Raw genomic sequence first — 24829 nt, forward strand, 5'->3', positions numbered from 1 at the left:
CTTTATAAAGGCATATCTATGTGCTGAAGAAGTTAAAGAATTCAAGTAATGAGGGAGTTTTACAGGGGGACAGGGTCTGGGTAGGTTCATATGTGGAGAGGCAGGCCTTGAGGCATTGTGGTTCTGAGCTGTTAATAATAATAATAATAATAATAATAATAATAATAATAATAATAATAATAATGTTATAAAAAGCTCCCCCAGCCACTCTGGGCGGCTTCCAACAAAACATTAAAATACAGAAATTCACCAAACATTAAAAGCTTCCCTAAACAGGGCTGCCTTAAGATGCCTTCTAAAGGTCTGGTAATTGATTTTCTCTTTGACCTCTAGTGGGAGGGCATTCCACAGGGTGGGTGCCACTACCGAGAAGGCCCTCTGCCTGGTTCCCTGTAACTTAGCTTCTCGTAGTGAGGGAACCGCCAAAAGGCCCTCGGCACTGAACCTCAGTGTCCAGGCAGAACGATGGGGGAGGAGACGCTCCTTCAGGTATACTGGACCGAGGCTGTTTAGGGCTTTAAAGGTCAACACCAACACTTTGAATTGTGCTCGGAAACGTACTGGGAGCCAATGTAGGTCTTTCAGGACCGGTGTTATGTGGTCTTGGTGGCTGCTCCCAGTCACCAGTCTAGCTGCCGCATTCTGGGTTAGCTGTAGTTTCCGGGTCACCTTCAAAGGTAGCCCCACGTAGAGCGCATTGCAGTAGTCCAAGCGAGAGATAACTAGAGCATGCACCACTCTGGCGAGACAGTTTAAGACTTTACAGGTCAGAACCAGCACTTTGAACTGTGCCCCAAAACTAATTGGCAGCCAGTGCAGTCGAGCCAGAATTGGCGTTATATGCTCAAACTGTCTTGCCCTGGTGAGCACCCTGCCCACTGAATTCTGCACCAGCTTAAGTGTCCGAATCGTATTCAGAGGCAACCCCACATATAGCACCCTGCAGTAATCTAACCTATGGGTTACCAGAACATAGACAACAATGGCTAGGCTATCCCTGTCCAGATAGGGGAGAAGCTGGGCCCTTCAGAGGACCACTGTGTTGAGCCTCAGGCATGGACTTGGTGCAGACCTTGGCTACCATCTGAGAGACATTGAAACAAAGCTGGCATGCAAGGAAGGAAGAGGAGACTTGATACCAACACCATTAGGTCCTGTAGGCTGGCAGTAAGGTTCTGGACTTACCTTCCAAGTCCCGGACTGCAGAATCCGGGACCGGCAGCTGTGTGACACTGGAAGTTGTGTCGACGTAACTTCCGGTGTCGCTTTGCCCTTCTATGGGCACCAAAAATGGCCGCCGCCGGCTTCGGAAGTCTCTTGTACGCATGTCAGGAAGTGCGTCGACGCAACTTCCGGTGTCGCTCCGCCCATCAATGGGCACCAAAAATAGAAGGGCAAATCGGAAAGGAAAAAAATGGCCGCCGGCAGGAGAAAATAACGGAGAAAAACGGGAGACAAAGTGATACGGGGGACCACCGGGAAAAGGTAAGTAAAATCGGGGTTTTCCCGGAGAAAACGGGGTACTTGGCAGCTATGGTTCTGGATAGATCAGGAGCAGTGTTTGTGCTGGAACAATGCAAGAATTCTTGGCATATCAGAGAGGCGGGAACATGCAAACCCCACAACTTTTCCTGACCGCACTGAGATAGTTGGAAGCAGTTGCAAAGGACCCTGGTAAGGGACCAGAAGTCTATGGCACCATATTCCTTGGCGAGGAGCTGGTGAAACTGCTCTGACCCCATGGTTTTGGTGATGTTGGCACACACAAAAACCCGGTCTTACATTCCCTTTCTCCTCTCTCGTTACGTTAATTGATTGCAGACTTTAGCTTGCAGTCAAATATGTTTCCCAAGTTTGAGGAATTATCTGGGGAACAATCTCAGGGGAAACTGTTAGACCCCAATTTTGCACAGAGTAAGGCGGGAGGGGGCATTCATGGCATTTTCAGAAGAAGGTATTGTTTCTGTGTTGCTTCTTGAGTTGAAAACTTGATCGCAGATGACCGGAGAAAGCATTGGGAATGATCTCGGAGGCTTTGGTTCACCACAGAATCCCATGAAAGTCAGATGATCATGGACTTTTAAAAATACTTTTCTACACATGGGGGAAAGAGAGGAGGGATGCAGTTTTCTAACAATGGTTCTCATGTGCCTTTTCCACAGCTGTTGTTTTGATAAAAGCAGTCAAGATCTTTCCAGTCCAACAGTTTTCCAGTCCTCAGAAGCTTATCAGAGTTTCTTGGTGACAAGATGTGTAACAGTAGGCAACCTTTTTATCGAAAAAACAGCTTTCCCCTGAAACACATCGTTGTAGTGTTGAATATGTGCTTTGAGTTTATGCAGAGCAGCGACCCAACAGCCTTGCCACACAAACTGATCTAGAATAAAACATGGAACATGATGAGAGTCTAGGCCAGGGGTCCCCAAACTAAGGCCCGGGGGCCAGATGCGGCTCAATCGCCTTCTAAATCCGGCCCGCGGACGGTCCAGGAATCAGCATGCTTTTACATGAATAGAATGTGTGCTTTTATTTAAAATGCATCTCTGGGTTATTTGTGGGGCATAGGAATTCGTTCATATTTTTTTCCAAAATATAGTCCGGCCCCCCACAAGGTCTGAGGGACAGTGGACCGGCCCCCTGCTGAAAAAGATTGCTGACCCCTGGTCTAGGCAAAATCAAAAACTAGGGAGCAGTGAGTGGACAAGCCAGGAAGTTGCATGAAACCGGCTGCTGTGAGTTTCCAGTTTCACACTTTGAGTGCTGTTGACACTCCTCGGTGGACCATCCCCTATCGCCATGGGTGAAATCTCCAAATCATACCTGCATCAAAACCAAAATTGCTACATGTGCAAGACTTAGATGTTGCAAAGATGCCTCTCTTGAACCACCACCAGAAATGAAAACGAAAAGTTAAAGTTGGTGGCAGTTGATAGGCTAGCAGTCACTACAGGGCCATTCCTGTGTGACATAATGAGATATCGATTAGCAGTCCTTACTGTGTTTATGTGTCAGGATGCATTGGAAAAGGGAGGCACTGTAATTTCTGGCTTATTTTTATAGTCTGTAAATGGGCAGTATAACATAGTCAGCCTCTTGTCTCTCCATTTCTTAATGGTGCTCAGGGTGGATAAAAATCAATGTGGGCTTGTTTATTTATTTAAATCAGTTTTGTTTTTTATTTAAATCAGATTTTTAAAATAAAATGCTTTGGGGGGGGGGGAAATCATTCTAAAGATAGTTACAGTATCTGTTTAAGTTCTAGTCCAAAGGCTATTCATCAGGAAATAAGGATTTATTTTAAGTTTTTTCATGTGTGCTAAAGCTCTAAGGCACGGGTGTCAAACACAAGGCCCGGGGGCCTAATCCGGCCCGCCAGACCTCATCATGTGGCCCGCCGAGCGCCCCAGCCAGCGGGACCCAGCAGCGGGACCTTGCTGCTGAAGCAAAGCGCCGACAAACAGCTGGAGCCGGGGGGGGGGTAGAAAGGCTCCAGAGCAGCGCTGCGTGGAGCGCCCCGAGCCACAGCAGGAGAAGGAGGAGGCAGCTTGCTGGGTCAGTGCCCGGCAGCGCCGCACGGAGAGTCCCGAGCCTCTGTAGCACTTTGAATCCTCCTCCTCCTGCCACGGCTCGGCGCCTGGAAACGGCTGCAGCTGCTGAAGCACAGACAAAGCACCCAGCAGCGCCGTGTGGAGGAGGAGGATTCAAAGTGCTACAGAGCACTGCTGCGTCCCAGAGGCTCGGGACTCACCAACCCGGCAAGCCGCCGCCTCCGCCTCCTCTTGCCTCACCTCCTCCTCCTCCTGCCGCAGCTCAGCCTCATGAACGTGAGCTCAGCAGCGGCTCAGCCTCACAAACGTGCAACTCTGAGGCTTTACGCACTTCTCCTAAAACGGACACCCGCTGCCTCACGCTGCACGGGAAATGCTTTTTGCCCCTGGGTCCCTTCGCGCTCTTTTCTGGCGCTGAATCAAGGCAGCGACCCCCCCTTCCCTTTCTTTCTTCCTCTCTCTCGTTCTTATTCTTTCTTTCCCTCTCCTTCCTTCCTTCTTTATCTCTGTCTTCTCTCCCTCTTTCTTTTTCTTTCCTTCTTTATTCCTTCTTTCCTACTCTTCTTTCTCTCACCTCTTTCCTTCCTCTCTCCCTCCTGCTCCCTCTTTTCTTTCTTTCTTTCTTTCTTTCTTTCTTTCTTTCTTTCTTTCTTCCTTTCTTCCTTCCTTTCTTCCTTCCGTCCTTCCAATCTTTCTTCCTCTCCCTCATTCTTATTCTTTATTTCCCTCTACTTCCTTTCTTCTTTCTCCCTTTCCGTCTTCTCTCCCTCTTTCTTTTTCTTTTCTTCTTTATTCCCTTCCTTATTCCCTACTCTTCTTTCTCTCCCCTCTTTCCTTCCTTCCTCTCTCCCTCCCACTCCCTCTTTTCTTCCTTCCTTCCTTCCTTCCTTCCTTCCTTCCTTCCTTCCTTCCTCCCCTCCCCTCCCTCTCCTCAGAAACATAGGATGCTGCTTTATACTTCTGGCCCTTAAACCCTGGAACCAGGAGAGCAGCTCCAGTGAGTCAACCTCAGCCAGTCCCTTTGTTGAAGGGTGGTGGCTCACTGGCAGAACATCTGTCCTGCATGCAGAAGGACCCCAGCATCTCCAGGAACTAGTAGCTCTGCAAAGGTCCTGCATGAAACCCTAGCGAGCCTCCACCACCCAGTGCAGTTACCAAAAATCATTTTTCAATAAATTGTACAATTATTTTACATTTGAATATCTACTTGTCATTATTCTGACTATGTTTCTGCTTTCAGAGCTAGTTATTATTTACATTATTACAAAAAACAGTAATAATTGAATGCAGTGACAATAATTTATGATAATAAAGAGTGGACACATAGTCCTACAGATACAACCGGCCCTTTGAGGGTGACCAAACTGCTGACGCGGCCCCCGATGAATTTGAGTTTGACACCCCTGCTCTAAGGTCTAAGGTTATATATATATAAACACGTTTAACCACATCATGGATACATATGCTATAATGTTATTGTTTTAGTTAAATAAATTGTTTAAATTGTTACTAATGATTATTTTTCACCTTCTAGTAAAGTACAGCGGAAAAGTTGTCCAAATACAAACAGTTAACTTACCGGTATTAAACCGCACAATAATTTCATAGTTCTCTGTCTATGTATTTCTAATAGTATAACCACATCAGTAGTTTTTGATATAACTGTAAAAACTACTCTGAACATTTATTATTCCAAAAATGAAACTTTCCTCTGGTTGTAAATACTGTATTAAGATTATACCAGCAAGAATGAGTCTTTCTGTAAAAAATATATGTGATTTAAATCAAGTCTTGGTGACTAGTGATTTAAATCAGGTCTTGCTGACTAGTGATTTAAATCGATTTGATTTAAATCAAATCCACCCTGATTGTACTGTTGATATGCAATCCTTGGGATGCAGTGAGGTAGCATATAGGGGATGAAAATACCGGCAGCCCTCAAGTAGAGCTGAGTTTAATTGAAAGGGGTGGGGATGGGAGAAGAGGCTGAAGCTTGTCTGGCTATCTGAAGGGGCTTCTTGATATGGATGCAACTTTGCATAAACCTATTAAGTAACAACACTTTTACCCCGGTAGACTTGTAAAGGGACCCCTGACCATTAGGTCCAGTCGTGAACGACTCTGGGGTTACGGCGCTCATCTCATGTTACTGGCCGAGGGAGCCGGCGTACAGCTTCCAGGTCATGTGGCCAGCATGACAAAGCCGCTTCTGGCGAACCAGAGCAGCACACAGAAACACCATTTACCTTCCCGCCAGAGCAGTACCTATTTATCTACTTGCACTTTGACGTGCTTTCGAACTGCTACCCAAAAATGAGACACCGTCTTATATTTATTTTTCCTCAAAAAAAACCACTATGGTTTATTTTCAGGGGATGTCTTATTTTTTTCCCTCCTCCTCCTGCCATGGCCAGCATTGCTGCTGTGCCTATCACTATGCCTTATTTTCGGGGTATGGCTTTTATTCCTTGAATGCCTAAAAATCCTGCTACGGCTTATTTTATGGCTACGTATTATTTTCGGAGAAACAGGGTAGGTTGGGAGGAGCAGGGACCAAGCAACGGGAGCTCACCCCGTCACGGGGATCCGAACTGCCGACCTTCTGATCGGCAAGCCCTAGGCTCAGTGGTTTAGACCACAGCGCCACTCGTGTCCCAAGGTAAAGGTAAAGGGACCCCTGACCATTAGGTCCAGTCATTTAAAGACTCTGGGGTTGCGGCAAAAAGTAAAAGGTAAAAATAAAAGGTAAAAGTAAAAACAAGCAAAAAGCAAATGAGTGGATGTCAAATTTACCGCCAACTTGCAGATTTTATTCATTCATGTTTTGTCTCTGAACTTTTAGGACCATGAAGTCTCCTGGGAGAACTTTCAACAGGAAGAGCTAGTGGACCAAAGGACCTCCTGCCGCTGTTGAAACCCACTTTTACCTTGGATATACCAGGGTATTCTATTGCCTGATTGTTTGCTATAAGGAAACTTGAAGACTGTAAGACATGTCCATTGCTCTCAAACAAGTTTTTAACAAGGACAAGACGTTCCGCCCCAAACGGAAATTTGAACCCGGGACCCAGAGATTTGAGCTCCACAAACGAGCGCAGGCCTCGCTGAACTCTGGGGTGGACCTGAAAGCAGCCGTGCAGCTGCCTGGTGGAGAAGATCTAAATGACTGGGTAGCAGTTCACGTGGTGGACTTTTTCAACAGGATCAACTTGATCTATGGAACTATCTGTGAGTTCTGCACCGAGAGGACCTGCCCTGTGATGTCGGGGGGTCCAAAATACGAATATCGGTGGCAGGATGATCTGAAGTACAAGAAACCCACGGCATTGCCGGCGCCCCAGTATATGAATCTTTTGATGGACTGGATTGAGGTGCAAATCAACAACGAGGATATATTCCCTACTAGTGTAGGTAAGTTTACACTTGTGTCTTAAGAATCGCATGCCACACAACAGGTTCCTCTTAAGACTTCCCAGATATTGTGTTTGGCTAAACCATTGGCCTACTCTTCAAAATCCCTCGCACATCCCTTATTTGAACCTCTGTTGGGTTTCCAAGTCTCCCCACACCTTGCAAAGCCCATCCAGCGGTGCTCTTTTTCAATCGGCAATTTGGAAGTTGGAACAATAACCGTGTGGGTGGGGTTTGCAAGGCCTAAAGAAGTATTGAAAGCTGACTTCGAAGGAGAGGCATGTGAAGGATTTCGATGGTTGCGGGGTGCAACACACTTGTTGGTCAAGTGATGTCACTGTGACACCACATGAGCGACCGATGGGTTGCCTGAAGACCTGTCGCAGTTGGTCTGCAGGGTTCCGAAAAGGTTCCCCCATAGCTGGTGTAAGGTCTTGGTTGATAAAGAGGTATGGAGAAGTCGAAAGTTTGCCATGCCTTGGGGGATATTCTGACTTGTCTCAATACAGGCATTGTCCGACTGTGGGTTTCATGGCCCAACACAGCTACCCTTCCTTTGTAAGTCCTTTTAAAGTTTAGTTTTGCGATTCTGGGATTAGTGCCGAAAGCCAGTGTTAGAAATCAGCCAGGCCCTGATTTTAAACTAATGTAACTTGGCAAAGTGAAGAGTAATCGTACTGAGATTTATCAGGAATATGTTATAGTGTGTTTGGGAGAAGGACGACTCACAGGTGGAATGTTTATGCCCTTGTGGCTTGTTGGATGGATTTATTAGGAGACACTTGCGGACAGCAGAAGCTAAAAGGAAATGCCAGAAATATTATACAGTGGTACCTCGACTTACGAATAACTCTACTTACGAATGTTTCTACTTACGAACGGAGCTCGGTCCGCCATCTTGGATGCGGTTTAGATAGGATTTTTTCGACTTACGAATTTTTAGATAGGGTTGCTTCGACTTACGAATTTTTTCTCCCAATGCATTCCTATGGAATTCGACTCACAATTTTTTTCGACTTACAAATGTGCGTTCGGAACGCCTTAAATTCGTAAGTCGAGGTACCACTGTATTTGTTTGGATTAACTGGTGGAAGCTCTGTTCCCCAGTGATTTCTCCGTTTCTTTTTGCCGTGCATTGATGGGAAAGGCAACAAACTCCATTGTTAGAAATTAGCCAGGCACATTTTGCAACTGGTACCGGTCCAATGGCGACCATTTGTGGAGCTCTGGATTACCAGGTTGGCGACCGGGGAAAGCAAACTGTCACTTGGAGAAGGACCTGAAAGATTTTCCTCGAAGCTTGAATTTATTTTACTTGGGATTGTTTTATCTGATGTTTTAATGTGTTTGTAAACTGCTTTGAGATTTGTTCTTTAAAAATACAAAGCAGCATAGAAATGATATGAATAATAATGATAAATTCCACAGCCAAAAAAAGAGGCGTCTATACATCCCATTGTGGTGACCGTAAGCTGGATTTAAGATGGCATTTGGCAATTAGATAATATATCTGAGTTTCTAACGCTACTTATGGAAGTATCAGTGCTTCTGAAAGCAGTAGGTATTGCACCAAACTCCATCTTAGGAATTAGGAATAATTTATTGGCCAAGTACCAACATACTTTGGGGGAATTTTGCTTCGGCTACATTACAATGTAAAAGTGTACCATATACAAACACTGTTCCACTCACAATACAATAGCACAGCAAAGGAACCCCACCCATAACTGGCCTCCCCTTCTGCTACACAACTACGAATTTAACAATTGGATGGCACAAGGGGGAAAACTGTTCCTGTGCCTAGCCGTTTGTGTGTATAGAGTCCTGTAGCAACGTCCAGATGGAAGTAAATCAAAGAGATGATGCTTCGCTCTGCTCTCTTCCTAGCTTGCTGGAGCCTTTTCTTGTCCATCTTGGAGGCTATTATATTATTATTATTCTCAGCAACCAAGACATCTTAGACTATCGAACGGGGCAAAGCTCCCACATGTGCTGAATGTGAGCCTATAAGGGGCAGCAGCAACTCCTCTATATGTGATTCGTATGAGCTTTCGTGTGCATACCAATGACAGACATAAAGGTAAAGGGACCCCTGACCATTAGGTCCAGTCGTGACCGACTCTGGGGTTGCGGCGCTCATCTCGCTTTACTGGCCAAGGGAGCCAGCGTACAGCTTCCGGGTCATGTGGCCAGCATGACTAAGCCACTTCTGGCGAACCACAGCAGCACACGGAAACGCCGTTTACCTTCCCGCCGGAGCGGTACCTATTTATCTACTTGCACTTTGACGTGCTTTTGAACTGCTAGGTTGGCAGGAGCAGGGAACGAGCAACGGGAGCTCACCCTGTTGCGGGGGTTTGAACCGCCAACCTTCTGATCGGCAAGCCCTAGGCTTAAGCACCACCCACGTCCCTATTACAAACTTTGCTGGTCTCTAAGGAAGGTGCTACTGGAAGGATTTTTTTAAAATTTCGTTTTGACTACAGCAGACCAACACGGCTACCTACCTGTAACTACTCTATATGTGACCGAACTATTTTGTAGTGAATTTCCTAGATATTTGCCATACTTAAGATGCTCAAGATAAGCAGGTGTGCATATCTCTACGCAAGAAGGAACATTTTCCGGAATATTATTTGCGGTCTCCATAAGCAATTGCCTGCTTCATTTTGTTCCTAAATCCCTGTAGTGTCTTTGTGAGAGATTAATTCCTTGCTGCCCCTTTCAGAACAAGTAGCTTTAAGGAACTGTATCTTTCCCAGCCTGCTCCGTCTTGTTCCAAGACAAAAGCCAAGAACAAAGAAATCAATACATGATCTCCTGCCAGCTTCCTCTTCTCTCCAGTCTGTTTCATCTCTGAAGGCAGCAGTAATAGCTAGGGAAAGGGGTCCTGGGCAAGCAGGAACAAGGTTGCCACTAATTTAAAAGACATGTCTGTAGCATGGGCCTACTAGCCAGGATTTATGTATGGTTGGGGGGGGGGGGCAGGACACCCACCTGTCATCAACCTCTGTCTGGCTCTGCCAAGCAGGATTCTGAATGAAATGTCTCAACAACAGCTGCTTTGAATTCCTTTCTTTTGACTCTGAAGTGCTCAGAAATACCTGTAAAAATATTCCCTCATTTGAAAACTAGGAAGTTCATTGAGCATCAGGCAGTATTTTTCATGCGGTTAATGAGTATATTTTGCAATATCACAAAGAACACTCCATCATTCTGCCCGGACACTGAGGTCCAGCACCGAGGAGGGCCTTCTGGCGGTTCCCTCATTGCGAGAAGCCAAGTTGCAGGGAACTAGGCAGAGGGCCTTCTCGGTGGTGGCGCCTGCCCTGTGGAACGCCCTCCCACCAGATGTCAAAGAGGAAAACAACTACCAGACTTTTAGAAGACATCTGAAGGCAGCCCTGTTCAGGGAGGCTTTTAATGTTTAATAGATTATTGTGTTTTATTTTTCTGTTGGAAGCCGCCCAGAGTGGCTGGGGAAACCCAGCCAGATGGGCGGGGTATAAATAAATTATTATTATTATTATTATTATTATTATTATTATTATTATTTTCCCATCTTGTTTTTAAAAAAAATCTAAACTGAAACAAGTTTTATTGGATTTGCTGGAAACCTTTTCAGCGCTTCCTTCTCAAATTCCTCCTTTTCCCCATACATAACATAAATAGTTTTTTCCCCACTGTTCACTAGGTCCTTCTCCACCAATTATACCTAAAAGAAAAGCTTCTGGTTTTTTCCACAAGCGCTATCTTCATCATTGCCCTCACCCCCAACTCATTATAAATCATTTCCCAGAAGTGGTCAAGTCACTTGTTAATCATTTCTTTCTTTGCGTAAATGAAACTCCTGTTTATCTTGCGGGAGAATACTGCCGGTGTTCCTTTCACAAGCAGAGCCTGGCCTTGCAAGAGCAAAGAGCTAAAGCAGGCATCCCCAAACTTCGGCCCTCCAGATGTTTTGGACTACAATTCCCATCTTCCCCAACCATTGGTCCTGTTAGCTAAGGATCATGGGAGTTGTAGGCCAAAACATCTGGAAGGCCGCAGTTTGGGGATGCCTGAGCTAAAGGCTGGGGAGACCTTCAGATAATGGACTTTAAAGTGGTAACTCGGTTTACGAACTTCATCCGTTCCGGAAGTCCGTTCTTAAACCGAAAGCGCGCTTCGGTTTAGGAGCGGTTTTGGTTTAAGAACTGAACTTCCGGAACAGATTACCTTCGTAAACCGAGGTAGTGCTGTAGATCCATCTAGCTCAGTGTTCCCTACACGGAATGGCAGCAGCTGTCCAGGCAGGAGTCTCTCCTACCTGGTGATGCTGGAGATTTGACACTGGGACCTTCTGTATGCAAAGCAAGCAACCTGTCCTTGACGATATCAGTGCCAGTTTGCTTCACCTGTCCCTGTCCCTCTTTTCATGGATGTGGCAGCTACTTTGTCTCTGGAAAGGGACTCCACACACACACACACACACACACACACACACACACACACACACACCGCTGCGGAGGATGGTGTGAGAGGCAAGGACTTCCCCAGACTGTGTATCACAAATGGGTCAACGTGGTGACTTTAAGGATCGAGTTGTATGGCTGGGTGCGATTTGATGCTGCGTGGTGTTTCAATGCAACACCCGCTAATTCGATTCTTTTAGGGAAGCATGTGTGTGTTTGTTTGCTGGATTTGTGCTCCATTAGCGAATGGGCTTTGCAGAAGAAAAGTCGGCGTGGAATTCACAGGAGCCGTAGACGTTTTCTGGGTTAATCTTATTAAAGCCACCCTCTTTAATTTTGCATGCATCCATGCACGGTATTTAGAGGAGGATTTCAAGAAATGCAGTTAAGTAGGGCTTTCGTTAAAGAGTCTGTTGCAAAGGGGTGGGAGGCGATTTCAGGGAAAGCACAAGCCTGCTTGGACAAACAGCTCCCCCCTTTCCATTCTTCTGTGCCTTGCGATGGATAGTATTATGGGACTGGGTGATCTCGGGGATTACCCCTGTAAAGTTGGAACCTGGAAAAGAAGAGAATTGGAACCTGGAAAAGAAGACAGTTAAAATGGCCAAACCATTTTCTTTCCTTAGGTAAACAGCCAGGTCTATTAAGTGCCTCCTTTGTTATGTGAACTAGGAGCAATATGTTGCCCCAGGAACTAAATATCTGGAGGCAAGGTGACTGCTAACAGGACAAAGGACAAAGAGGGCCTGTCTTTCTTCCTTCCTTCCTTCCTCCCTCCCCTCCCTTGGCTGGAGTTGATGCCATGGAAGTGAGTTTCTCCTGCAGAAGGGTAGATAAAAAGGTAAAGGCAAAGGACCCCTGGACAATTAAGACCAGTCAAACTTGACTATGGGGTTGCGGCGCTCATCAGGCTTTTCAGACCGCTTTCTGGGTCATGTGGCCAGCATGACTAAGCCGTTTCTGGCGCAACAGGACACCGTGGCATGGAAATGCCATTTATCTTCCTGCCGCAGCGGTACCTATTTATCTACTTGCACTGGTATGCTTTCGAACTGCTAGGTCGGCAGGAGCTGGGACAGAGCAACGGGAACTCGCCCCATCATGGGGATTCGAACAGTGTGTGTGTGTGTGTGTGTGTGTGTTTTATCAATGTGTTTGTGGCTTTGCTACACCTCGACTTTTCTCAGTGATTCATCCTGCTGCATGGCAGCTGTTCTGACGCATGCAAACGGTTTTCCCGTATGAAAAAACAACAGCACAGTGGGTCCCTCCCTCGTCATGCAGTGATCATTGCTATTTTTCTAGAAAAAGTGGGGGCGGGACTCACCATGAAGTGCTACACTTTTAATATTTGGGGTACCCTTGGGTACCTCCAGGACAACCCACTGACCACCTGAGATGTGCCGGAACTGACTTCCTGTGGGTTCCCCTGGAAGAAAGACCTGCCGTTGACCATCAAACGTGTGTGCCGGGCCCCCCCAAGTTGGGTGCAATCCAGTACCTCTGCACCTGCGAATGCCATCCACGAAGGTGGCCACAACAAGCACTTCCATGCACACAAAAGCTCATACCAATGACAAACTTAGTTGGTCTCTAAGGTGCTACTGGAAGGAATATTTTTATTTTTTATTTTGTTTCCAAAAGATTGCAATGCTTCCCCACCCCTTTGCATGTAACACAAGATTTATCTTATCTTGTTTATTATTCCAAGAGCTATTCCACTAGATTTCCAGAGGGGGCTTTTAGCTCGTGCAAAAGCTCCTAATAGAATAATAATAATAATAATAATAATAATAATAATAATAATAATAATAATATATTATTTATACCCCAGCCACTCTGGGCGGCTTCCAACAGAAGTATTAAAATACAATAATTTTTTAAACATTAAAAGCTTCCCTAAACAGGGCTCCCTTCAGATGTCCTGCCTTGTGAACGCAACCTTAGTGCCATTAGCGTGGTTTCTGCACGAGCGGCAGAGGGATATGAGGAGCAGGTGCGGCTTGTCGGCCTCGGATTGTAGCCCACCTAGGAGAAGGAAAACTCGGGTGCTAAACCTCTGCTGCCTCGCAGCTATGCCCACTCATGAGAAAGGCTTTGGGAGTAAACCCCAAGGAAAAATCCATTCCCCCACTGCCTTTTAGAGGACACCTTTGGGAGAAGAAAAGGCCAAGGAATAAACCCTACACAAATCTGGGGCAGAGTCCCTATTGTTGTATGGCATCTTGAACGCCGCCTTCTGGCAACCCCTGCAGCCAGGCTGGTGCCAAGCGTCTTGCTCTGCTTAATAATAATAATAATAATAATAATAATAATTTATTATTTATAGCCCGCCCATCTGGCTGAGCCTCCCCAGCCACTCTGGGCGGCTCCCAATCGAGTGTTAAGAACAATACAGCATTAAATATTAAAAACGTCCCTAAACAGGGCTGCCATCATCATCATCATCATCATCATATATTATTTATACCCCGCCCATCTGGCTGGGTTTCCCCAGCCACTCTGGGCGGCTTCCAACAGAAATATTAAAACACACCAATTTTCTTAAAATTAAAAGCTTCCCTAAACAGGGCTGCCTTCAGATGTCCTCTAAAAGTCTGGTAGTTGTTTTTCTTTTTGACACCTGATGGGTGCCACTACTGAGAAGGCCCTCTGCCTGGTTCCCTGTAACTTGGCTTCTCGCAGCGAGGAAACCTCCAGAAGGCCCTCGGCACTGGACCTCAGTGTCCGGGCAGAGCGATGGAGGTGGAGACGCTCCTTCAGGTATCTTTCGGACGTCTTTTAAAACTAGGATAGCTGCTTATTCCTTTGACATCTGATGGGAGGGTGTTCCACAGGGCAGGCACCATTACCAAGAAGGCCCTCTGCCTGGTTCCCTGTAACCTCACTTCTCGTAATGAGGAAACCACCAGAAGGCCCTCGGAGCTGGACCTCAGTGTCTGAGCTGAACGATGGGGGTGGAGACACTTTCCATTGGACCACGTCTGCAAGGCCGAGAGAGGGATCTTGTCGTCTAGGCAGCCCAGAACCTCCATGCCCACGGCTCAGGCTTGCGCTCCAAGGAGGTCACTTTGGTTCTGCTAATGCAGGAAAAACTGGTAGCATTAATAAGCTACCGGTCTCTGCAGCCATTCCGGGTGCTGCGACTCTCCAGCGGTTTGACGTCACCCCTGGAGGCGCACTCCGTTGTCTTTTGAGACTTAGGGATTATGTTGCTGTTGCCCTCAAAGTCTCCTAATGTTTGCCCCTCTCCTTACCTTCCAAGTCCCGGACTGCAGAATCCGGGACCGGCAGCCGTGTGACACCGGAAGTTGCGTCGACGTAACTTCCAGTGTCGCTTTGCCCTTCTATGGGCACCAAAAATGGCCGCCGCCGGCTTCGAAAGTCACTTGTACGCATGTCAGGAAGTGCGCCGACGCGACTTCCGGTGTCGGCGGCGGCCATTTATGGTGCCCACAGATGGGCGGGGCGACACCGGAAGTTGCGTCGACGCACTTCCAGTCATGCGTAGAAGCTACTTTTGAAGCCGGCGGCGGCCATTTTTGTGCCCATAGAAGGGCAAAGCGACACCGGAAGTTACGCCGACGCAACTTTCGGTGTCACACGGCAGGTGGCCGCCGGCAGGAGAAAGTAACGGAAAAAAATGGGAGACGAAGTGATACGGGGGACCACTGGGAAAAGGTAAGTAAAAACGGGGTTTTCCCAGGGGAAACGGGGTACTTGGCAGCTATGACCCTCTCCCCTTAGGTATAGGGTGGATTTTGTCCCACAAAATTAAGGAGTGGATATTTGGCCCAACACGAGACAAGCCCCCCCCCCCAATGGTAATTCAGAGAAGGCTCTGAAACTGTTAAAATCATTTGACACCTAAACAAAACACCCCAAAACCTGCTGGGTGAAGGCAGAAAGGAATGGCTGAAGAATAGACCTTCTGCTGCTCAGCTCCTGGCATGGGAATAGGGTCGGCCTTTGCAACGAACTCCACCAGGAAGAAAAGAGAAGAGACTTTTGGGGAATATGTGCAGTGGGGGGTTGCAAAGAAACGGCTCACTCTTGCTGAACCAGTTTGCCTGCAGACCTATGTAAATTTAATGGGCGCTTGTCTCGGCTGACAATTGAGTGCCTGCTGGACGAGGAACAAGATAGCGCAGCTCGGCAGATGCCAGAGGTTAAAAACACGAGGGATGGAGCTACAGCAGAAGAGCTAATTTCAGCAGCCCAGCCGACTGCTTTCTTCCACGTCCCACCATCTGGCAAATGGCAAGCACCCCCCCCCCCTTCATTTTATATCGCGTCGCCCTTTCATGCTTAATTGGTGCTCTAGCTTTGCACAGATGAATTCCATAATCTGCAGGCAGCGCTTTAGACAAGACGCGCTTCTTGCAAACTCAGTGGGCGTCAGGAAACATAGGAACGTAGGGAAACACAGAGCTACAAGGCACAGAGGCACGAGGCTTTGTGGGGTCCCTGATATGACCAGGAGGGGCTCTTGTCATCAGGTTTTGACTTAGGGGAAACCCCCCCCCCCGGAATCACTCCCGTTTTCCTCAGTATTTAGCCCATGTACAGAGCCAATGCACACCAGTAGCATGAGTCATTTTTAAGCACTGGCTTTTGCTGTAGCACCTCAGAAGCCATTGTTCTTTTACGCCATAGCTGTGGAGAATGTATGCAAGCCACAAATGAGTACATTTGCTTCCCGAATTTAATCTGTTCCGGGAGTCTGTTTGACTCCCGAAAGGGTTCGTAAACCAAGGCGCAGCTTCCGATCGGCTGGAGGAACTTCAGACCTTTGGCTTCCAAAAACCATTCACAAACCGGAACACTCACTTCCGGGTTTGTGGTGTTCAGGAGCCGATTTGTTTGGGAGCCAAGCCGTTCGACTGCCAGGGGAGCACTGTATTTTTGAATTAAGGACAGGGTAGATTTTCCCTTTGCAAAAATTCTACTGCCGAGTAGCTCTGGGCATGTGTGAAGCGCCTCTCCTGGCAAAGAATGCAATTTCTTTTCCTTGGCTGTCCAGATGCGCTGTGGAAACCAGTATCCTATGCCGCAGCCAGCAAATGTGCCCCACAGGAGAGGTAACATTGGGGGGCAGTGGCAGGCAGGTAGCAGATTTGCCTGTATCGCAGCCAGGGGTCTAATGCAGAGAGGTATCCCCTCACTTCCTTTTTTTCTTTGCAACTGGCGCAGGGCGAACCCAGAGCCAAGCACCAAGCAGTTGCTAGAAAACCCCCCAATGTGCCGGGTTCACATAATTTGCGTAATGTGCCGTTTTGGCCGCTCGGGTTTGCGGAGAGCGGCACATGGCAAACGAACCTGCGCCCATCCTCCTTCCAAACGGAAGACCACAAAAGTTAGAAGTCCGCGAGGAATGTTTGCAAGGTTTTGCCTGCCAGCAGATATCTGTTAGTCACATATGCCACATCGACAGCCGGAGAAGAAAGAAAGAAAGAAATATCAATTTACTTCCAGTACGTAGAAAATGCTGGCTGCAAAATTGCCCCATTTTATATAGTTAACAGATCTGGCTCTGTCAGAGTCTTTTCCTTTTAGAGTTGCATCAAACACTTCTGTTTCAGCATAATTTTTGTCATTAAAGACAATTAACCTGTGTGCGTTTTATTTAGGGGATTTTCAGGGCAGCTGCACTTCCCTGCCTAGTTGCTTGGATACAATTCTTAGGGGTGTGGTTTTTAAAAAAATGCAATTTCAATTATGAAGAAATAAAGTGATGCATAAAAAGAAAGAAAGAAAGAAAGACAAAAATACAACGTAATATATTCTTATAAATTCTTATATAAATATATAGGTGATTATTGTAATATATACACTAGTGGCCAAAATTGTGGGCCTACTTGCTCACGACTGCCTGGGCCCTTTCAGAAACAACGCAGAGAACCCATCTCTTACGGTACGCTATCCATTTGTTTTGCATAAATACAGACCAAAAACCCCACACGGCTACTTAAAATAAGCTGTCACACCAGGAAACCCCAAAGAATGCTTTGATACCGAAGGCACTTTCATAAGTTAAAAGAATCAGCTTCTTCCAAACTTCCAAACATCCGTGGGAGTTTTGGAAAGTGCATCTTTGTTGATAAGAATGAATTCCTTTCGATGCTGGGATGGGGAACCTCTTGCCCCCGAGATGTTGCTGAGCTACAAACCCCACCATCCTACAAACCATCCTGGTTGGGAGCTGATCATTGATTTTTATCCACCCTGGTGTGTATTCATGTGTTTGCGGGTGTTTTGGGGGTTTTTTTTGGTGGTGGTAGGAGTGTGACCCTTGAGGCATTATGTTGTGAAGTGAAATCCCGAGGTGATTCCTTGAGGACTGTTGAGAGTGACCCAGAAAGTTAAATGGGTAAAAAAGAAAAGCAGTCAATTTAGAAGAAGTGCTTTGCATATCTTAGGGAACGAAATGAATCAGATACACCTTAGCGCTGACGCATGGTGCTTCATCCTCCCTACTTATGAGTTGAGTTCACATGGCCTCTTCATTCCACAGCAGCTGCTCAGACACATTCAGAACTTGAAATTCTGCCTCTTCTAGTGAATCTACGTTAACCTCACAACATGAGAGGTCCGGTCTTTCACACTGTTCTGGCAACAGCTGCAGAGAGCAACTTTAAGGGTGGTGGTGAGATTGCATGTGCTTCTTTCCAAGCGTTCGTCTTCCCAGAGGGTCAGTCATGTTGACCTGGGAAGGACCTGTATCCAGTCTGCAGAACGACATGGACTGGACCAGGGGTCCCCAAACTTAGCCGGCTTCGGGCTGGTGCCCACTGTGCCGATTGTGCGGCAGGCCGGAGGGTGGGGGAGTGCGCACCCATGCGCATGCACACGCACTCTTACAGGCGGGGAGGCGCGCTTCCGGGTCGGGAAAAAGAGCCGAAAATCGTTTGTGCGCATGCACATGGGCCTCCCCCGACCCGGAAGTGCACTGGAAATGACGGAAGCGTGCCGCCGTGCCGGTAAGAGCAGGTAGTCGCAGCGGGCGGCAGGGGTTGTCGCGGGCCAGATAAAAGAGGCCTTTGGGCCCTATGTGGCCCGCGGGCCTTAGTCTGGGGACCCCTGGACTGGACTCACAAAGAACAGCAGGTCGTGGCTTTGGAGAGATGCTCAAGCTTAAGTTACTAGAAACTGCCATGCTACCTGTAACATTCACATGTTTGCATCTGTCAAACAGATCTACTTGAGCTCTCTGACATGTTTAGTGTTACTTGCTTTTAAAAGTGTGACCAGCCGAAGGATTAACAGCAAGCTTCAAGGTGGAGTCGGGATTTGAACCCCGGTATGACTGCTACCCTGCACAACTTAAATGAAACTAAATGACAACAACAATTATTTTATTATTTATACCCTGTCCATCTGGCTGGGTTGCCCCAGCCACTCTGGGCGGCATCCAACACATATAAAAACCTAATAAAACATCAAATGTTAAAAACTTCCCAAAACAGGACTGCCTTCAGATGGCTTCTAAAAGTTGTATGGTTGTTTATTTCCTTGATGTCCAAAGGGAGGGCATTCCACAGGGCAGGGGCCACTGCTGAAAAGACCCTCTGCCTGGTTCCCTGTATCCTCACTTCTCGCAGTGAGGGAACTGCCAGAAGACCCTCGCCGCTGGACCTCTGTGTTGGACGATGGTGGTGGAGACGCTCCTTCAGGTATACTGGACCAAGGCCATTCAGGGCTTTAAAGGTCAGCACCAACACTTTGAATTGTGCTCGTAAACATACTGGGAGCCAATGTAGGTCTTTCAGGACCGGTGTTATGTGGTCTCGGCGGCCGCTCCCAGTCACCAGTCTAGCTGCCACATTCTGGATTAGTTCTAGTTTCTGGGTCACCTTCAAAGGTAGCCCCATGTGGAGCGCATTGCAGTAGTCCAAGCAGGAGATAACCAGAGCATGCACCACTTTGGCGAGACAGTCTGTAGGCAGGGGCGTAGGAAGATAGGGGCGGTGGGGGCGGGCCACCCTGAGCAGCGCAATCCCAGGGGCACGATCCTGGCTGCCCGCCCCCAAACGCGTGCCCCGCCCCCAGAACGCGCGCCCCGTCCCTGGGGGCAGCGCACCTGCTCTCCGCCCCTGGTGGCGGAGCATGAAATTCCGCTGCTGCCTGCGTACCAGATGGAGCTGGTAGACAGCTGCCCTGGACACAGAATTGACCTGCGCCTCCATGGACAGCTGTGAGTCCAAAATGACTCCCAGGCTGCGCAGCTGTTCCTTCAGGGGCACAGCTTGAAAGTGTAGAGCCGCCCAGAGTGGCTTTTAAATGAAAGCTTTAAAGCTAAACATGTTTTAAAAAACAACAACTACAGTTTTATAAGACTCCGTTTCACCTGAATATTTTATCATGAAACCAGTCTTGGCATGATAACAGCTTGAAAGGAAGACGACTGGAAGTTCTCTCTAAATTGCAGCTATTTTGTTAGTGGTTTCTATGCAGTTTGACCTCATCAAGGCATGCCATTTGTCTCCTCCTCTGAATTGCTAATAATGATGCATTGTTTTGAGCTCTGAGCTTCATTAGGCTTCCTCCATCATTGCTGGTCGCAACTCTAGGCAACTTAAGAAGATTAGCATCAATCCCGTCTGGGTAGCATCTCTTAATGCCGCAGCGTTTTGACAGGGTTATTTGAGCTTTTTAAAGGAACTCGTAAAACGGGAGTGGGTTGTGTGCAGCCCCCCAAGCAGCCTTGCGTTGGCAACAGATGTTAGATATTGGGGGTCTTGGACAGGGAACTTGGCCTCCGCTTGGAGCTCCACTGCATTGCTATACCAATAACAGTAGTCGTCCGTGTCCATCCGTCCGTCCCCCGGATTGGGGATCCCTTGAAACGAGGAGAGAGTGCAGGGGTCACCCAAGCACATGTGGCGTTTCAAGATTGTGCCAAGGGCGCCTTCCACAAAATGGCTGCCTTGGGGCATGTGGCATAACTCAAAATGGCTGCCACATCTGAAAAAGGAGACAGGGCCACCAAACTTCACCCAAATCAATGGATGACACTGCCATGTTTGCTTACAGTGAGAAGCTCTGTGTTCAGAGAGGGAGGGAGGGAGGGTGTCCAATCCTGCCATCCAGTGAAATGTGAGCATGTTTAATGTGGGACAGGGTAAGGGCAGATCTACATTTCCGTTTGCCCCACTGCTTCCCCCTGGGGAAAACCTGTAGTTTGGCGCCAAATCGGAGCAAATGGCAATTGGGTTCTCTGCAGATGGTTGCTTGTTCCAATATTTATCCAAAGAGCCATTGTTTTTTTCCAGGGAAAGGGGGCAGGGCAAAGGCAAGCCCGCTTGGACCCGTACCTAAAAAGTGTGGGGCAAGTGGGAAACCACCCGAACCCATGCTTTCTTGGCACAAAACAAGTGGATAAGCCCTAAGCTGATGCAAACAGGAACTGAGCAGGAAGTGGAAACAGTATTGTGTGCATTTTTGCGGGTTTTTGACTGGGTGTCCTGATCCCCTGGCCTACCTGGCGGCAAGTCAGTATGTCATGTCCCAAGTCGGCAGACGATCTGGCGTCAAGGCCCATAAACACAGCCTGAAGTCCACAGGTCAGGGAATGAACAGTCCAGAGTCAAACCTGAAGCACAGTTCCGTAGAGGTCCAGAAGCATCGAAGCCAAAGTCCACCAGTATGAGCAGACACAGCATCTTAGCTCTGCTTCCCTTTTATGCCTTGCATGTGGCATAAAAGCGGAGGAATCACACACCTCCCCCCAGGCCCTTGCCTGGCCTCAGCCTCCTAGAGCATGGGTAGGCAAACTAAGGTCCACGGGCAGGATCAGGCCCAATTGCCTTCTGGATTCGGCCCACGGGCGGTCTGGGAATTGCCACGTGGATCGCCAGCACGTGCGTTCTTTCCCTCTCCCTCACACGGCGGCGGCCCCTCTTCCCTCCCTCCTCCTGGCTTCTCCCTGCCCTGCCTAAAGGAGGAAGGGTCCGTAAACAGCTGCTCCCATCAGCTCCAGTCAGGTTTGCCAATGATGAGAGACGATGGGAATTGGAGTTCCCCCGCCACGCTGCATCCCATTGCTGGGCAGTGATTCGGATGTGAGATCTCCAAGGCTGTGTTTTGTAAACAAAGAGAGCTGGGCCTTTCGCAAGCAGGAGTCAAAACTGCGGTTTAAATCTGACCTTTAGAACCTGTGGTTTTTGTCTTGCTTCCTGCTAAACGCCAATACTGCTACTGACACATTTATCTGTGCTTAAAGCAAGATGCTGAAATTTGCTTTGGGAGGTTGGGAAACTGAACAGATGACCTAGCAGCCCATTCGCAACCACTGAAGTTATAAGAGCCACTTTCTGGAACTACAGTGGTACCTCGGGTTTTCGAACGCCTCCGTAGTCAAATGTTTCAGAACTCATACGCTGAAAACCCAGAAGTAAGTGCCTCAGTTTTGGAACGCGCCTCGGAAGTCGAACAAGAAGCACGGCTTCCGTTTTGAGTTTTCCATACTGAGGCTTGCGTTTTGAGGCTTTCGGTTTTCAGACGTTTCAGAACTCGAACGGACTTCCGGAACGGATTATGTTCGAAAACTGAGGTACCACTACTGGAATATTGTGCAAGTTTAGCACCCATCTCCATATTGTTTGCAAGCAGATTCCCCCCCCCCCCCAAGCAAATAACACGGAAATGAGCACTGAGCTTTCACTATTGCATCACCTGAAAGCTCAGATATATAGAACATGGAAATGAACAATTGAGGGAAGGCCATGGAAACGGAATGAACTACAGTGGTACCTCGACTTACGAACGACTCGCCAACCAAATTTTTCGACTTACGAATGGGGCAAATGGCCGCACGCTTTCGAATTTTTCGACATCCGAACGGAAACCGTGGCGGTTTTAGATACGGGTTTTTCGACCTACGAATTTTTAGATGGGGTTGCTTCGACTTAACAAATGTTTTTGTTTCCAATGCATTCCTATGGGAAATCGCGTTTCCAATGGCGCTTTTCGACTTACGAATGTTTCGACCTACGAAGGTGCCTTCGGAACGGATTAAATTCGTAAGTCGAGTCACCACTTTACCATGTCAGGGCAGTCAAAGGAGGAAGATGGGAATTAGGAGGGGGGGGGAATCCATGCAGATAAGCTCTACATGGGAATTTTCAGAAGGCCTCATATCCACTTTATTGTTCCCCTGTATTAAAAACAACAAACCACTGCATATAGAAAACTAGATATTAGTCAGAAAGGCTCTCACATTGGCCTTCCTTATTGTTTTCTGTGTATTGTGAAGTCTGTTTTCACAGGAGGGAATGTTCAGACATGCAGCTCCTCCCTGTTGTCTGATGCAGTCCGAAAACAGCTGGATCACCTTCCCAAATGTTGTTTTTAGATCAAGCCAGAGGTATAAAGGGAAATGTCTGCCATGAGTTGGTACCTAGGTTTTCTCCTTTTTGAAAGTTGCTGCTTGTTGTAAAGTCTGTTAGTGTGTGTGTGTGTGTGTGTGTGTGTGTGTGTTGGGGGGGGAGAGATTATGATGTTTTAATGGTTTTCTCTACATCTAACAGGAAAAGGCACCTGTGTTAAAAAAAAATCTGACAACCAGCAATTGGTTATTTGAATGAACCCTATATTTACTAGTAATTTTGGCAGTGGCATTGCTCAGATACTGATCTGGCTTCTCGCTTTGAAGCAGCAGCTGTTACTGCCATACACATGTGAGCTGGAAACATTAAAACAAGTGTGATGGTGGCTTTGTTAAAAAAACCAGGATGGGTGGGAAGTTGGTGGCAATCTTCCTTTAGAATGTGAAAATGAAGGGTTTACTTGTTATCTTTTCTGTCATCTGCCGGACTGGATGCCAGCTTCCCCTGTGATTATGAGAACTCAGCAGTTAATGCACACGTTGTCAACTTCCTTCCATTCATTTTATATAGGCAGATCCTGTGTGTTTGTGTGTGTGTTGAAGAAGGAAAAGAGCCCCCCCCTTTAAGTATCTGATCGAAAAGTGACCAGTGTGGTAATAACCTTGAGGATTTGAACAAGGGCTTATCAGAAAGTTGGCATTTAGAAAGTTAAGATATACTGTTGAGGGAGGATCTTGTAGTTCCTTTTTTCTGTTCATTCTTTACTTCCTCTCTTTTCTTTATTTCTTGCATATTAGTTTCCTTCTTTTACTGTATTGTGAAAAGAAGAAGCAATTTAGAACAGGGTGCCTAATTGCTTGGTTGTATTGTTTTCTGTTCGCTTGACTGTTTTTTGTGCTGCCTCACTAGCAGCGCAAACCTATTCACGTTTACTCAAAAGTAAATTTCGTGGCCTTCAATGAAGCTCACTCGCTGGTGAGCGTGTTTTCGGATTGCAGCCGAAGAGTGTTGGTTTATTGATGAGAACATTAGATATTGGAATAAATATTTATGGGATGGGAGGCGGGGAGGCAGCAGAGAGAAGAGCACAAATTACATTGGCAGTCAGTTGCTACAGATGAACAAACGTTCCTTGAAGCCGAGTCGATTTATGAATTTGATATTTTTTTCTATGCTGAAACACAGCTATTTTGTGTGCTTGAGGTGTCTTTAGTTGTGTGGCAATATGCCCTCCTTCCCCGGAATAAAGACTCATGACACCGGAATAAGGTTTAATTAATTGGGTGGTTAAGGCCACAACTTTATTAAACCATGTAAAGCGGAATTGGCTTAGGCGTTGGAACCTAACGGACTATATCCGACTCCAACCCGTGTGTTGAAGTCTATGAGAAGTTAACCAACAGCAAGGAGCCCCGCGACGTAAATCTACTAGAGCTCCCCCTGTGGCCACCGAAGGGGCGTGCCTTACGGCCCAGGCAACTCCAGGCTCAGGACCAAGCCTCGCCCCCGGAATCCTTTAACGGAATTACTTCTCCAGATTAGGGCAGCTGATGACGTGACTTGCCCCTCCTCCATCTAATTGTTATGTAAATTTCCAACGCCTAACCGCCTAACCTAAGTTGTGACGACATGCTACGAGGTAGGCGAAAAACCCATCATGGCTACCCCAGTATGGGAAAAATCCTACCTAGCCCCCTGGCCAGCCAGGGCGACCAACTGACGTCCATAGCAGCGTCCCCTTTCCTCTTTTTAAGGGGTGGGCGGGCGGGTGAATTGTTCACTCCGGCGAACAGGGAAGCAAGAGGGAGCTTTTCCCGCCTGCGGAGGCCTTTAAAAGATCTGGCCCCGCCCCGCCCGACCTCATTGGTCGGCCGGGGGTGACGCAGGCAGGAACCTACCAACGCGTAGGGGCTGAGCTCTCATCCCCTACGCGATGGTACAGTCGGGCAGCCCACAACCCCACCTCCGACGCAAGCGCGGAAGTGGCTTTGTGTGGCAATATGCCCTCCTTCCCCGGAATAAAGACTCATGACACCGGAATAAGGTTTAATTAATTGGGTGGTTAAGGCCACAACTTTATTAAACCATG

General features: G+C 47.4%; 1 protein-coding gene across 5 annotated transcripts in view; it reads left to right on the forward strand.

Moving 5' to 3' along the window:
- Positions 1-24829, forward strand: part of MOB3B (MOB kinase activator 3B) — a 96832-nt gene that overhangs the window by 35071 nt on the left and 36932 nt on the right. For 4 of the 5 annotated variants that reach the window (XM_035140501.3, XM_035140504.3, XM_035140505.3 and 1 more), the window contains exon 2: positions 6391-6959. In XM_035140501.3, coding sequence (XP_034996392.1) covers positions 6542-6959 — 418 coding nt within the window. In that variant the 5' untranslated portion in view covers positions 6391-6541. The remainder of the gene's footprint in view (positions 1-6390; positions 6960-24829) is intronic. The other variant, XM_035140506.3, reaches the window with a different exon arrangement.

This window comes from Zootoca vivipara, chromosome 15 (genome assembly GCF_965207765.1).
Source record: "Zootoca vivipara chromosome 15, rZooViv2.hap1.1, whole genome shotgun sequence".
Taxonomy (NCBI): domain Eukaryota; kingdom Metazoa; phylum Chordata; class Lepidosauria; order Squamata; family Lacertidae; genus Zootoca; species Zootoca vivipara.